This window comes from Pseudochaenichthys georgianus, chromosome 15 (assembly GCF_902827115.2).
Source record: "Pseudochaenichthys georgianus chromosome 15, fPseGeo1.2, whole genome shotgun sequence".
Classification (NCBI taxonomy): Eukaryota; Metazoa; Chordata; class Actinopteri; order Perciformes; family Channichthyidae; genus Pseudochaenichthys; species Pseudochaenichthys georgianus.
Genome location: NC_047517.1, coordinates 21,950,352 through 21,966,674, shown reverse-complemented (window position 1 = coordinate 21,966,674; position 16,323 = coordinate 21,950,352). Strand labels below are relative to the sequence as shown.

At 38.9% G+C, this 16,323-nt stretch overlaps 1 protein-coding gene across 1 annotated transcript in view; it reads right to left on the bottom strand.

Moving 5' to 3' along the window:
• The window catches only part of eys (eyes shut homolog), a 275,597-nt gene that overhangs the window by 37,928 nt on the left and 221,346 nt on the right, over positions 1-16,323 (bottom strand). Inside the window, 2 exon segments of the mRNA XM_034100069.1 lie at positions 3,546-3,622; positions 3,625-3,689. Of these exon segments, the coding sequence (XP_033955960.1) occupies positions 3,546-3,622; positions 3,625-3,689 (142 nt within the window).

Genomic DNA, 16,323 nt, shown 5'->3' with positions numbered 1-16,323 from the left:
ATTATTCTGTATTTTTGTATCATTCATTCAGTGAAAAAGGCTTGTTGTGAGAAACCACGCCGCTCCTCCGCTCCCTTCACTGGCTTCAGTAACTGCTAGAATCCACTTCAAGACACTGGTACTTGCGTACCATGCTGCGAATGGATCTGGCCCTTCCTACATCCAGGACATGGTTAAACCGTACACCCCAGCACGTGCACTCCGCTCTGCATCAGCCAAACGACTCGCTGCACCCTCGCTGCGAGGGGGACCCAAGTTCCCATCAGCAAAAACACGTGGGTTTGCTATCCTGGCTCCAAAATGGTAGAATGAGCTCTCCATTGACATCAGGACAGCAGAAAGCTTACACACCTTCCGGCTCAGACTGAAAACTCATCTCTTTCAACTCCACTTCGAGCGATAGAATTACTAACAAAGCACTTAATAAAGCACTGGCTTATTTATAGCCAGTTGAGGAGCACTTGAAATGTTTTGGCTCTATGAAACCTGATGTATATGATTCTGTGTTCTTCAAGGTTGTGTCTTCTTGGTCGAATGCACTTATTGTAAGTCGCTTTGGATAAAAGCGTCAGCTAAATGTAATGTAAACTACTTGCCATGGCTGGGATCATTGTTTTCTCAAAATGGTAAAATAAATGATTCACAATTAGTTGGACTTTGACAAACAAAATGTAACATTAGTCTTAGCAAACTTAATCCTCTAATTAAACATTGTATTATGTATTTTGTAAATGTTCAAATAAGGTTACGTTTTTATTTTTAATTTTTAAATGGGACTAGCTTTTTTTTAGATAATGTACTGGTAAAGCTAAATGTGATTAAAAGTTGTGAAGTGTGCAAGTGCATTTTTACTTTAGATATTCAACTTTAATAGTCATAGATCATTAAGGGTCATTGAACCAGGCTTACAAGTTCTCTTTATGTGAGCAATATCCTCAGAACATTGCACATTAGGCAGAAAATGACTGGGTCAAGGTGTAAGGTTTGTCTACTGCAGCTACTTTTAAAGTTGCCAGTCTGCCGAGATCTACCAGTCCAAATAGAGAGGCATCATTACTGACAGCCTACTACCAGGAAAATACACACTCCTACTTGTATACAACTGTACGATTAATACTTCATAAAATACTGCAGATCCTTTATATTACCTCTTTCTAAACTACACACATACAAGTATTTAACTGAAGTTACACAACAGTGTTGTTGATAGAGTTTGAGTGGGTAATGTTTTCAAGAAACATTGAACAGTGCTGCCACATATGACACAGGAAAAAAAGAAAAGACACTGAACCGTTTCTTTGCCATTATATAAAAATAGTGTTGCTACAAAAGTATAAATTGGGCTTACTAATAAGACAACTCAGATCTGAAGCTACTCAGGAATCTGCTGCCAAAGTGCAATAAAAAAGACAAAATTAATAGAATCAAAACCTTTTTTTGTTGCATTTTAGTAGAGTATAAAAAGAAATGCCTTTAAAATAGGATGCAAACAACACTAGTTTCTTAACCTGAATTGATAATAGATTATAATCAATTTAAGTTTGCATTCTTATACCATTTTGTACAATAATTATAATGAATAAGTTCAAACAAACTAAAACTTACTAATTAATAACAGTATCTAACTTGAGTCTTTATTATATCAAAAACCTGTTGAAATGCTACTTTTACTGGCCCCAAAAGCGCGTCGCAGCCTCCAGGAATGCTTCTTTCACAACTTCGCCGTCTTTGAAAGACTTCATGTGTTTCGCAAGAACGTGACTGACACGATAAGATGCTACGGTAGCAGCCTTGCTCTTGTTGTTGGGCCTGGTGAAAATGGACTGCTGTGCATTTAGCTGTCCTTTCAGATCCCTCCCCTTTTGGGGCGTAGGGCAGAATTAGGAGGGAATTCCGTCTCGTAGCGTTTGTTTGTTTGTTTTGAAATGCCGCTCCTAAATTACCTTTCTTCGGTAAAGCCACGCTCGCATTGCAGATGAGACAGATAGACTAGAATTGGAATAGATACAAAAATAATCATCCTCCCACTCGGAGTGAAAATTATATATTTTGAGCTTTTTTGCTTCTGCCATAATTGTGGTCTTGTGTGTGTGCGGACTGTCACTCCTGTTGCCACGGACAACGTCAGCGAACTAGTGCCCACTGCCCACCAGCCAAGCCCAGACACATGGGGTCACGCCGGCCAATCACAAAGCTTTAATGCGTTCAAGTGCATTATTATGGCACAGGAAGTTTATGTGAAAGGACATTAACGATAAAACAGAATATTGTTGCATCTCGCGATCGACTGGGAATCTCCCCGTGATCGACTGGTTGGGCACCCCCTGGTACTGGATACGATACAGTCAAGGTAAGAGGGGCCACTTACAGGAAACCATCCTGCAACGATTTGCTGAAATGGCCAATTTTCTCAGCAGAATGAATACCAAAGTTTAATAATCCTAAATCTCTCTTTGAACTATCTGAGAGTAATCTATGAGATGCCATGTATGGTAAGTGTTTCTCTTTTTGCATAATATAACTGTAAAGCACAGAGAAAATATATCAACAACATAGAGTAAGCTTTAGTTGTTAAATAGCATATACCTATTTGTGCATGCTAACTTAATTATTGATGATGTTTATGTAAAGTAGGTACGTTTAACTATTCAACTAAAATCCAATGGAATACAAATGGAAATTTGTATCTCAATGTGTGTTCAATATTTTATTGAAATTAGTATTAGTATGACATGTCATTGAGTTTCTATGTATACTTTTCATAATAAGCATTGTACCAGCCCCAAAACGATCACTGCCAGCACACTGAATGATTTTCTTTTTTTTGACACATGTCAGGGTTATGACTGCTGTTCTGGAGGTGCACAGGGATCCAGGGCATTAAAGTGGGATTTATCTGATGCAGTGAGCTTTCATTGTACTTCTGTAATACCGCAGAATCAAATCTCTGATCAACACTGATATGGATAGCTGCTGTACATACAAGCTTTCACAGGGCTTTATCAAAGAGACCATGACATGGGACTTTGTGTAAAAACCCAATTGAAGTGGGAACAACTGAGCCCTGCACACACATCTTTTTTAACAGGTAAATGTGCAAATGTAACACTAAATACATTGCGTGGATCTATTGTGTTAATTTTCTCTCTCTCTTATTACCTCAATTCTTCTTTATAGGCATTTGAAACTGAGTGGAGGAAGTTACAAGTGAGGAAGGAAATTGAGGACTCACTTGAACTCTTCAACAAAACAAGTTATGAAGATAGAATTTCAGAAAATGACTTGGTGTTTTGAAAATGGTTTATTATGTGTCAGAGATCAACCATACATATCCGTAAAGATTAATCATTCTACAGACTGAAGGAGTTTAGTTTGGGGCTTCTTTTCATTAACTAATACTGTTAACACTTTTCACATCCTACACAAAGATATCCTGATTCACATCCTTTTTTAAAACAAATAAATGATAATCAATACAGGCAGTGATAATGACTTTGGAAATAGAATATTAAAGAACAGAGAGGAAGGTAGGAGACTTATCTTACCTGATTGTGATGGGCACCCATCTGTTGTTATTGATGTTCTGGCCCGCAACAGCATGCAGAACCTGACCGCTACCCACAACCCAAGTTTAGCAACAGCACTTCCATCTTGAAGGAACACATGAAGGAACTGCTTCCCCCAAGGTTCTGCTGTTGAGCTAAATGGAAAGAATGTATGTTTAGTCAAGAGTATTTTTTTCTGTATTGCCAACATTTTGTTGTAATGTAAGCAAGTATTTATGTAACTTTAGGATTAATTTCAACATACTGAATTAAACAAACAAGCCCAGTCAGAGTATGTGCAATGGAACATATATGTCTTAACAAAGGAGACATGGCTAAGGATTAAATGGTTTGACTTGATCATATGGGCGAAGATGTTATTATGCTCAGGTTAATTCCAATTAATCTGTACAGCTAACAGAAAACGGAGGTGCTATATAACAACAAGAGCAACTAGGACCAAGAAAAACCTACACATAACCAGCTAGAAGAACCTGATAAACGTCAGTGTGATTACCGCAAGGGCACAATTGTTTGTGATCAATACCTGGAAAATGAAAACCCAGAGGGGGGATTCTTGCATGCCAACAATTGAAATTGCACAACCACAACCTTTATGGGCTCAGAACAGTCTCATAATACACACATGCACACAGAAGGATTCAAACTTGTATTTCCGGATCCACACTTGTGTTTTTCAATGCACACACAAATGTGTTCCGTTTCATATACATGTAAATAAAATCCAAATACAGAAACAAGTTTTACATATGTATTTTTGATCCTCACATATTTGTTTTCCGTTTAAATCCCCTGAACCTGCAAACACAAACCGCTTCCTGTGCGTCTCCTCAATTCTAAGCCAATCACATGAGCGCGCCCCCACGAGGGTAGATGTCTTGCGTTCATGACGTAGCGCTTCATGTACGCATTTTGCGCAGTCCGGAGCTGACAGCTCCATGGAGCCTGCCTGCAGGCGCTAATGTGTCAGGACACCTCCACTCTCAGTACATTGCCACTTTCCGAACAGGAAATGCACGCAAATACAAGCCTTTATATTATTAACGTACAGCGCCACTTTCCGAACCATTGATGAATGCTTGTGTGCACAAAAACGGCAGGCAAAACCGTTTTAAATGTGTGTTTCCTATATGGCAAATACAGCTGCTTTATTTATGTCTGTATGCAGTTGTTGTGAGTGTGGAGGGAGCAGCTACTGGCCTAATCGACCAGTGCACTACGAAGCCAGTGCTAGACAGTGAACTGTCAACGGGGGGGGGGGGGGGGGGGGGTCATTATCGGCCGATATTCACTCTTAATAGCTTGATCGGTGCTCTCTATAAAGGCCGATTAGGAGAGTTGGATCTGATCGATATGGACATACACGTGTTACAGGCTTGGCCTGTCACTTTAAGAGTAGCAGCCGCAAGGGGTTGTGGGTTTTTGGAGTGTGTGTGTAAAATGCGGTGGCCAAGGCGAAGTGCGGAGTTATGAAGAGAGAGACGAAAGTATAGAGAAAGTGGTCAGAACGGGAAAAGTAACTAGTCTGTATGTAGGCCTATGCAATACAGTGTCAATGTAACTGATTAGTCTGAAGAACGTGAATAAACGGAGGTTCTTCCCACGGCACACGAACGCCCCGTTTGCATCCCTTTTCCCCTCGAAATGTCTGGGCAGCTGGTTACCCGCTGACAACGAGCCAAGTCAGAAACCACCGGTGTGTAACCGAAACTACGGTTTCGGTGCCGAGATACCGTTAGTAAAAAGGTAACAAACGCGAGTATAACCGGACGCGAGAGAGAGATCAGATCAGCTGCTGAGTCTGACGGAGACTCGCAGCTCTGCATAATCACCTGATGCTCCGCCCTCTGTTTAGCGAGCTGACCGGACTGCGCAAAATGCGTACATGAAGTTCTACGTCATGAACGCAAGAAATCATACCCTCGTGGGTGCGCGCTCATGTGATTGGCTTAGAATGGAGGAGACATCTGATTGGCTATAGATAGAAAAAATTACAAGTACGAATCGGCTGACCGTCAGGAAACCCACACACGAATGCACAGCGATCCGTGCACAGAAAGCGGTTTGTGTTTGCAGGTGCAGCGGTTTTAAACGGAAAACAAATATGTGAGGATCAAAAATACATATGTAAAACTTTTTTCTGTAATTGGATTTTATTTACATGCATATGAAACGGAACACATTTGTGTGTGCATTGAAAAACACAAGTGTGGATCTGGAAATACAAGTGTGAATCCTTCTGTCTGCATGTGTGTATTATGAGACTGTTCTGAGCCCAACCTTTGCTTATACACAAGTTTACCAAGAGCATCCTTGTGGACTCCACATAATAGCAATATAAACTCAGTGAACCAACAGTGCAAGGCTTATTCAATAAACACTGAACCGCCCCAGCCATAATAACATCTAATTGTTCGTATATTTGCATTGTCCAGAAAGCATACATTACATTACACTACATGTCACTTGTTAGACGCTTTTATCCAAAGCGACTTACATACATTCAGTACTGTGGACAATCCCCACAGGAGCAATTTGAGGTGAAGTGTCTTGCCCAGGGACACAACGACATGCTGACTGCAGTGGGACTCCAACTTGATATCCCCCTGATTCAAAGTTCAGCACACAAAGTTCAGCGCACTAAGTTCAGCGCACTATTTCACTGAGCCACAGCCTCCTCATACATGTGGAAAGTAAGAAGACCATCTGACTGAGTGTCAGACCGTGCTTGATGCGTCAACCTGGTTATTTTATAATCCAAACAACAAGAGGCTATTCCATCTGACAAAGAGCTTTCCACTTGCAATGACAGTCTATAGTGCAATGAACCAGTACTGCACCGCTATGAGCTTAATAATTTCCGCGTATCACAATGACTTCATTCTTTCTGGGACTAGTAGACAAAACAACCTTGTCAGAGTCTCAAGAAGAGGAATGTTTTTCACTAAACTTTACGGCTGTGGCATCTTGCAAATATTTGCAAGTATGGACTGAGATGAGTTAGCAGAGGGCTTTTGTCTCTAGAGAAAAATATTCACTTCCATCCACTTAAATAAACATTGTCCAGTGGAGTGATGTGGTCCGATCTTGTCAATGACGTTTTTGCATCCTATATGGAAGGTGAAAGTTAAAGAGCAGAGGTCCCTACCATCATTGATGACAGATAGGTCTGAGTCCTGCATCTATGATTTCTTGTTTAAAAAACATTAGCAGGACAGTAACAAGACAAAAAGAATGCAGCTTCATTAGTGCTGTCGGTCAAATCCTCTCCATGTTCCAAACTCTGTTTACAGCTGGTTGGGAGACAGGATTTCATTATAAGATATACCACTTCCCAGACTACAGCATCTTGTATGACAAAGAAAGCTTATGCTGGGCTTGCACTGAGTCTCTTGCAAGCGAGACAGTGCAGTGGGGAGCGACAGACAGCGGCCGCATTAATCCTCCCACACAAGCTATGATGGTCTTCATGAGAGAGGTACGACTTGGTTCTGCACAGCTGTCTAAGAAGACATGAGAAGAGTGAGAGGCAACATACGAATGCAGCTCAGCAAAGTAGACAGAGATAGAGCTTGCCACTCTTTTGCCTCTGTCAGTGAGGACATGGTTCCAGGGCAGAGGACAGAACAGAAAAACTGCAATGTTAGAGACTTAAAATGTTTCAGGGCTTTCAACAAGGCACATTTCACAGCTGGATTAGAGAGATTGACAGGGAACTACAAATCCAAAGGGAGTTGCTGAGTAGAAGTGACACTAACATGGCTGAAACCCTTGGATTTCACACTAACAATGATAATTGAGCCAGGACTCTGTAAGAGGGGTATGCAGGTGTAGGTCAATGGACTTGAACAGAGGTGTCAGCCTTGTGTCTCCACAATTCGTATCATCTCTCATGAAGTCATGGTACAGCTGGAGGATTTGGACACTATAGGAAAAAGTCACAAAAAGCTGTGCCCGTGTTTCAGGCTGCATGGGAACTGATATGAAAGCTCTGAACAATTCCTCTAGGGTAAGAAGGGCATCCGGAAAATCCCCATCTTTGTCAGAGGGAGGCTGCTGCTTAGTTTAATATGCTGCACTCTGATAATGCATTTTCTAAGCCGACTTGGAGGTCTTCCCTGTCATACGACTCAGCAAGAATGCACTTAACAGGGCCATATTACTAACCGCCTCTGCAGAATGGACCACAGGAGGAATATCTTGTTAATAATCCACCATATCCTCAATCTTCTTTTGAGAAAGGGAAAGAATTCTTCTTCCTCAGAAAAAAGCCAGCGAAGAGGAAAAGAAGGAAGAATGATTGGCTGCACAGTCAAGTTCCATTTGAACCTATTTTTGTTGCAGAATTTAGTTTGCACACATCGGGCTCGAGGGAAGTATCTTTCAAACGTCATTGTATTATTTGATGTCTAAAGCTTTTCAGGTTAAGTTCCTCAAGGATCCTTGGTCTCCTGATGTTCATTTAGACTATGCTACCAGCAAGCCATTTCATCTAGAGACACATCTCTTGCTCTCCTATCAAATGTATTACTGAGTTATGTTTTGCAATATTACTAAAACAGCTACATTATAAAATCATGACGTTAGAAGGTTCTTGTCACAGGCAGAGGCAAACCGAAGAAGAAGAAAAAGAACAAAAACATGTTCCAATGTTAATCTCCTGTAAATATTTAAAATGCTCTATCCAGAAGACTCAAGCACATTCAAAATGCTGTCCAATTCTAACAAGAGAAAATGTTAACGGATCTCACCAGTCCTAAGATCTGCACATTTGCTTCCTCAAGTTTAGAACTGAAATATTTAAATGAAACCTTTTGTGTGCAAAACCAGTGTGGCCTTGCTCCAAAGAACAAAGCTGAAATGTATGTCTTCATCATGAAATGAGGACTCTAAGTGTCTGTTCAGGCTTCCTGTTTTTCGCAAGGGTTGCTACAGGCTGACAATGCAGCTTTAATTCTCTTTAAAAAAGCTTAAATGATTCAAAATCCCCCAAAAAGGGATTCCAAGTCCCTTGCCCTAAATAGCCATGTTTTTTTTATTTGTTGTTTTTATTGCAACTGAATTTAATTTAATTGTATTTGCTAACATACAATGTCACAATGTGTATATGTACATTTGCAATGCTTTTGGAAATTAACAGATTATTAAAAATATTTGACAGTAATGCAGTTTAGTACAACATTGTTATACTTTGCAGTTTCTTTATTTATATATTATTAAATAATTGCATTTAGCTGGTAAATACAGTACATTGTAATTGTAAAAGGATGTTGCTACTGAAATGTTCATGATTATCTCTTGAATGCTAGTCTTTTAACTATAAAGAGCACATTTAAAGTGTTCTGCTTATTCGAAGAAAATGCAGCTTTGTAGCCCAACCTAGTCTCAAACTATTATTTTTGACATTATACTTTATCTTGTTTGTGGTGTTTAAGACAGATGTAAAGAGAACTTTTTCAGGAAAGCTTGAAAATGTAATAGAAAATGCATCAAACGTTGTGTTATACTGCAAATATATTGTGTCTGTCAGGGACTGTTTTAGCATTGCATACCATTTCTTGTGGCTGAGAGAGGCAGATCTTGAAATGTAACTTGAGGAAACAAACAAGCAGAAAAAGGCAATGTTTAATAATTTCATTTGATGCCTATTTTAGGTAAAGAAAGATTATGAATCTCAAGCAGGAAGTGGGTCTCTCCAAGTTGTTTGTGATGGAAGGAATACAGCTGCAGCAAATGAAGTCTTAAACACTGGGTGTAATGAAAAGGTGTCTGAGGTTTTCCAACAGCTGTGAAACAAAATATTTTTGGCCATTGTTATTATTTTTACCATGACAATGTTATATGTATTGTTATTATTCATTTTCATTATTGCATGTAAGTTCTCAAATGTACAGAATGTTAAATATGTTTTAGCTCACAAAGAAAAAGGTCTGATTGTCTGGTATTTCATTGTAGTTTTTCAAAAGCATGTCTGTGTGGATAGATGACACCAAAAACATAATTATGTTTGGCACCTAATTATCTATCATCATTGTTGCTAAACTACAGATTCAGTAGAGACTCGAGAGTTAATGAATTCAGCAGCAAAGACCGACAACAAAATCCACAGATGCACTTCTTTCACAATGTGCCTTTGTCTTCTCAAAGCACTCCTTCCCGCTTAGCACCATAACTCATTTGTTGACAATTATCATTTACAATAGATGTCAATGTTGCTCCATCTTTTAATTTTCTTCTGTAATGGTATTGTTCCCTACTGTCCCCATGGCCCTGTTACTGTGCATGGAACCTAACAGAGCGTTCGTCCTTTTGTCACCTATTCTCTCTGTTGCTCTCCCCCCCCCCCCCACTTCCTCGTATTTCTCTTCTGACAATTGAAGTCCAGAGGGAGACTTACATGTTTGCTTCAGGGGGAGGCGTAAGAAGGGGAGTGGAGAATAAGGAGCAGTTCTGGCGAAGAGATTCTCTGCATCTCAATGTATGTCTTTTCGTTCTCTTCTGATTAACTTTGTCTGTTTGATCTCTAGGGTTCTCTTTTCAGTTCCTTTCCTCTGATGTGAGAAGATGGTGCACTATGCGCCAGGAAGCATTACTAGATAAAAGGCACTGTGCCCTCTATATATGCTTTCTGAACATTCATCTCTTTTCAAGACAAGGCTCACAGTCTGCTTTCTGGCTTCCGTGTGCAGCAGCAGTGTAATATTGGTAATATGGTTATGGAAAAAACAATAGGTTTATTTAAACTACCCAACAATTATGATTATGTTTTACTATAGTGTTTAAGTTCAATTTTGTGAGGGAGGATGGCATAATGTTGTAACAGCAGTAATTATTTTTCAAACGTATCTATAAAGTAAATCTGTGAAGATTTAGACGAGCACTAACCTCAGATCAGCGTGGCAAGATAACTGGTGGCAGCGGATACACGAGGCAACTAATATTACAGGCTGAAGGTGAAGCTTGACGTCACAATCTAATTTACTTTGACATGTCACATCTGAAAACTATTTTCACACATTTTTCCAAGGGATCTTCCTCTAGCTAGCTCTTTATGAGATGCTCTCACTGCTGAGTAAAACATTAAATAATGAAAACAAAAAAACTATTCAGGAAAAAATGTCCTGTGTTTCAGTAGACTTTTTATTTCCAAAAATTATATATATTTAAATATTACAGATATATATATAGTTAAGGGATTTGTCTTTGTTCTATTTCATATTTCTAAGTCTTATAAATGCAAGATCTTTCATATACAGAGGATGCCTTTTTATAATCGTAAAGGTATTCACAATCAAGTATTAGAGAGCATCTAAGAATACGACTGAGAAAAAAGACACCTCAGTGTCCTTCTGCACTAATTTAATGAGCTGTTTCTCCAAAAAACATACCACAACACATATTCATTTAAGTACAGGGTAGAGAATCTTAAAAAAGCTCTGCTTTGCAATTATTCTGTTGCTCTCAAACATATTATTTGAAAGATGTAAGTATTTTCGGTAACACTTTATATTAAGGTACACAAATTAACCATCAACTAGTTGTTAATTATCATGCATATTAGCAGTATATTGGCTCTTTATTAGTCATTATAAAACACTTATTAATGCCTTATTCTACATGACCATATTCTACAAGTAATAAGCCATTAGTTGAGAGTTTTTCCTCAATAACCCTCTAATTAGGGCTTATTTATTGAAAGTAAGGAAGTTGTTGTACATGAGTTTTGGTCTTAATATGCGCTGCTCAATATGGGCCTAATAAGGCAGTAGTACCACAAGAATAGTTATTCTCCCATAATAACACTTAACAAATATGATCTCTTCTTATGCAACATGAAACTATAAGTGTTAATTGTATCTAAATAACTCAAATTAGGTTTTTATATCTAAGAACATGTTTGCTATTTTAAAGTGAAGTCTTGTTCATAACCAATAAGCTAGTAGTTTGACTCTAATTAGGTATTTCTATCTAAGAATATGTTCCCTATTTTAAAGTGAAGTCTTGTTCATAACCAATAAGCTAGTAGTTTGACTCTAATTAGGTATTTCTATCTAAAAATATGTTCCCTATTTTAAAGTGAAGTCTTGTTCATAACCAATAAGCTAGTAGTTTGACTCTAATTGACCTGAACATGTTATAACATGTTGTTATAATTATTAATTTGAGAATATATATATATTATTGTTGTATGTTTTTGTTTCTGACATGTTCAATAAACTGACTAATGAATGAAATGAACATGTTCCCTATTCTAAAGTTGCCACCTCTTCACACTTTGTAAATACATTATAGCACACAACTACAGAAATTAAGCTCTTAACAGTACATGAACAAAGTAGGCACACGTTGAAATATCTGTTTTATTAATGAACCACTGAAGAGAGGTTCAGACACATACCAAAACATGTCAATTTTCTCCAAGGCTGAGAACACATAATGCAGCCTGTACGTTTGAATAAAAACAGATTTTTTTTAACAGATTTTATTTATTTGTGATCATACTGTGTGACCTGCTTGTATGTACTTACACAATAGGTGTGCTGTTCTGTCTATGTGTTGTACTGTCTCAGTGTGAACATAGATTAAACAGCCCATCTGTTAGGATTTGTCTGTGTTGGTATTTTTCTTGTCCTTTTCTATCTTTGGGTTTCCTGTTTTATTTTGTAAAGTGTTCACCCCCGTTTCCTGCCTGTTTGCTTTCTGTCGGTTTCCCTCTCTGATTACCCAATTGTGTTCACCTGGTACCTATGTGTTTTCTCCTCCCTCCTCACCTGTCTCGTGTTTATGTGATTAGTCCTGGGTGTATTTAAGTTCTGGGTTTTCTGTCTCTCTTTGTCGGGTTGTCTTGTGTATTGGCTTGTCCTCGGTGAGTGTTCTGTCTGTCCAAGTTCTATTCGTTATCCTTGAAATAAAGGTATAATCAGTTTAATCTGCATTTGGGTCCTGCTTCCTTCGCTCTATCGTAACACCGCCAAACTCTTTTGAGAGCCAGGGAATGAGCAGCCATGCTCCTTTATTGAATTATTTGCAGTCCACTGACATTCAAACGGAGTGAAACTATACAAAAATAAGTTACAAGGCACTTAATGATCTCATATATGCAAGTGTAACATACACATATTAGCACATAGGACCACTAAGTGTAAACAAGGTAAATATAGCTAATGCTAGCTGTGCAATAAGCATGTGTACAGGCCATGGATGTATAATAAGAATGGTACAGGCTAGTATGGTTAACGCTAGCATGTATGCTAACGCTAGCGCGAATGCTAACGCATTTTCTCATTGTGTTTAAACCGTTTAAACATCTCCAAATGTCATCACATAAACACAATACATGTTACTCCTTACAGTGTATGTGTAAGAGTTACACTTACACTTACAGTCATTGCTTTCGGATGGAATTTACCCTTTTACTCTTCAGGTTGCAAAGGGAAAATTAGTAGCAGTCTACTCTACTGCAATGCTATTCAGTTCACTTTCTCCTATTTCCTGTACCCGGTTTCCTGTCTAACCTTCAGTATAAATATGCAAATATGAAACATACAGGTTAATATCACCTTGCTGTTGGTAGCTGAACTGAACTGAACCCCAACACATTCTTAGATATAAATACCTAATTTTGAATTATTTAGACACAATTAACACTTATAGTTCTCATTCATAACACTCCGTTCGATGTCTCACTATGGGATGCGCCTCATCGCGGAGCAAACAGAAGCATCAATCTCATTACGCCAATCCTGATTGGCTGGTGATCTTGATGTCAGCGTCAGGGGAAATCACCCCCTATAAGTAGCTTGCGCGACAACGCATGCATCATTCAAACACCTCTTCTCGCTTCAGAGCACATCTCACAGTAGCCGGGCAAGCTTCACTGTCCACAGACTGAACCCAAAATACCATTTCGGTCGACGGGCGCTAGCCGGCTACTCTTTCTGCTTCGCAGGAAGACGGTAGTAGGCTACTAACGCCGTTAGTACTTAAAAATCGACGCTCATGGAAGCACGGCATTCGTTTATGTCAGCTGCCCTTAAAGGCAATGTGAGCGTCCATTCCCATTGGATAACGGAGAATTGTACACCCGGAAGTAAGTATTCCTCTTACTGTCAATTGATTTCACAGTGATATCTGCACTACTCATCGACTAAAAAACACCAGATTATCCTTGTTAATTACACAACATTGATTGGTTTAAATTGTGTGCAATGCTTTTGTATTTTTCCCCTTCGATTCGAAGAAACAAATATTTTTTCTGAGTAAAGGATGGCAGAAGACACTACACTACCCAGAATCCCCAGCTATCGTTTGGACTACACCATGTGCTCTGTTTGACGTCACGTGATCTTCAAATTTCTTCCTGCAGAAAAAGAAAACATGGCCGAACTTCGTTTTATTCTCGGTGGAAAATGCCTATTTTAAAGTTAGTTTGGCCATTAAAATGCGTTTTGATGTCATTTGATGCGAGAAATATGAGTTGTTATTTCAGATTATGTGTGCAGTGGATGTACATGATCTTTAATTTGCTAGTTATTACGAAGATTACTTCAGGACATCGCGACGTTTTCATTGTTACCAAGGTGGTTGCTAGGGACGCTGCTATCGATATTATTTCTGTTATGTTGTGTAACTGTTTAATGGTGTTATCTTTATTGCTACCCCCTTCCCCGTCAATGTATAGTGTTGGTCCACAGCCTAAACATATTAGTTTAACAAAATCCGCATCTAAAGATAGCCTACGTTATTTTCCCCTGTGCAATTCCAGTCTCACATCTCACAGCACATCGTCATTAACAAATACCGGAAACAGACCGAAAACATTTAAAAAAAAAATAATACTTTATTCCGAGTGTGCTTGCTTTTCTCTTTGAAAGTCATCACATAACGGCATTGTAATACACGGTTCGGCTGCATTACATATTACATATCTGCCGTAGTTCTGTATTTATAGAGCCCTGATGAGAAGACCTCTAGATAAACATGAGGAACTGAAAACGTGACGTGGATCATAAATATATCAGCCATTAAACAACATCTTACATTTCTTTTCACACAATACATCTCCTTGCAGTATCAACACTAATTCGGCTCACTTTTATATTTGATCCAATTGGTAGATAGGCTGTATTTACACCATAAAGGTGCACAGCTGATATAAAGGGACACCTGGTGGTTAAAGCATGTTATTGAATTTAATTATTTTTATTATTAGATATTAATACGATCCCTATAAAGTATATTCATTACTCGTTATTCTCTACTAATAGTTAATTAAAGACTGTATATAATGACTATTTTGCACATCCCTTTCAAGATTTCAAGATTTTCTAAGGTTTGACATATCATATAGGCCTACACAACTGTGGTGTAGTTCTGCACTGAATGAAAAACTTGGGTCGCAGGTTCCTCAACAGTGCATTACAAGACATCTATCAATATTTGTGCATACCTCCAGCAATGTTAACTATGTTGAAGCACTTATTTTAACTGATATTATACATAATGTATTGTACTCTTATAAGATGTATGTAGATATTTCATCTCCGGCCTTGTCAGGTATTGAACAATCAATAAATAAAGAACACAGAATTGTTGAATATAAAACACAGCATTTGTGTGATTATACTAAATGATTTTCAAATAAACACAACTGCATATTTAACTGTTACACATGCTGATGTAACGCAAATGTTCCAACTTGGGATCAATAAAGTATATCTTATCTTAAGCTGATCGATGGCTACTGTCATATTTGCAAAATGTGCCTCTGAACCTTGACAAGTGCATGTTTCAGGCTTATCAATTAATGTAATGTAATGTAATGTTATCACAGGGGTCACAAACATAAGACCAGCTGTTAAATAAAGCTCTTCTGACCATAGCTGGCGTGTGGGTATATATATATTAATACTGCCCATAATGGGCACAAGCAATTTTCACCCATTTATTAATTATATGTTTTAAATGTGAGTGTTTCCTGTCCCCTAAACCTCCAGGGATGTACACAGTTGAATACTGGCAACTTCTTATTATGGGAAATACGAAAACGTCTTTTAAAACTACAACTCCCAGTAGAGACGTGCCATAGAGAACATGTTGCGAAACAGAATAGCCAGCATGTGTAGTTCTGGGGACGGGGTGGGGGAGGGGGAGGGAGGACGCGGTGGACCCGTTCAAATCCAGTTTTGGACAGTCTGCCGTGGTTCCATCCCATTTCAAGTGCTGTTCGAGAATCGGCTTAACCCTCGGAGCACACTCTCCAATCACAGAGCTTGAGGACTATCACGGGGTTTATCAAACAGAGCACATGGTGTAGTCCAAACGATAGCTGGGGATTCTGGGTAGTGTAGTGTCTTCTGCCATCCGTTACTCAGGACAAATATTTGTTTCTCCGAATCGAAGGGGAAAAATACAAAAGCATTGCACACAATTTAAGCCAATCAATGTTGTGTAATTAACAAGGATAATCTGGTGTTTTTTAGTCGATGAGTAGTGCAGATATCACTGTGAAATCAATCGACAGTAAGAGGAATACTTACATCCGGGTGTACAATTCTCCGTTATCCAATGGGAATGGACGCTCACATTACCTTTAAGGGCAGCCGACACAAACGAATGCCGTGCTTCCATGAGCGTCAAATCCCGACGCAGATGTGAATACATTGCAATCAGTTGAAAGCTATTTGCGTCCCTTTATGACGCTGAAGGAGCCTAGGAGCGTCACAATTGGACGCCACGGACACTGACCAAACGTCGT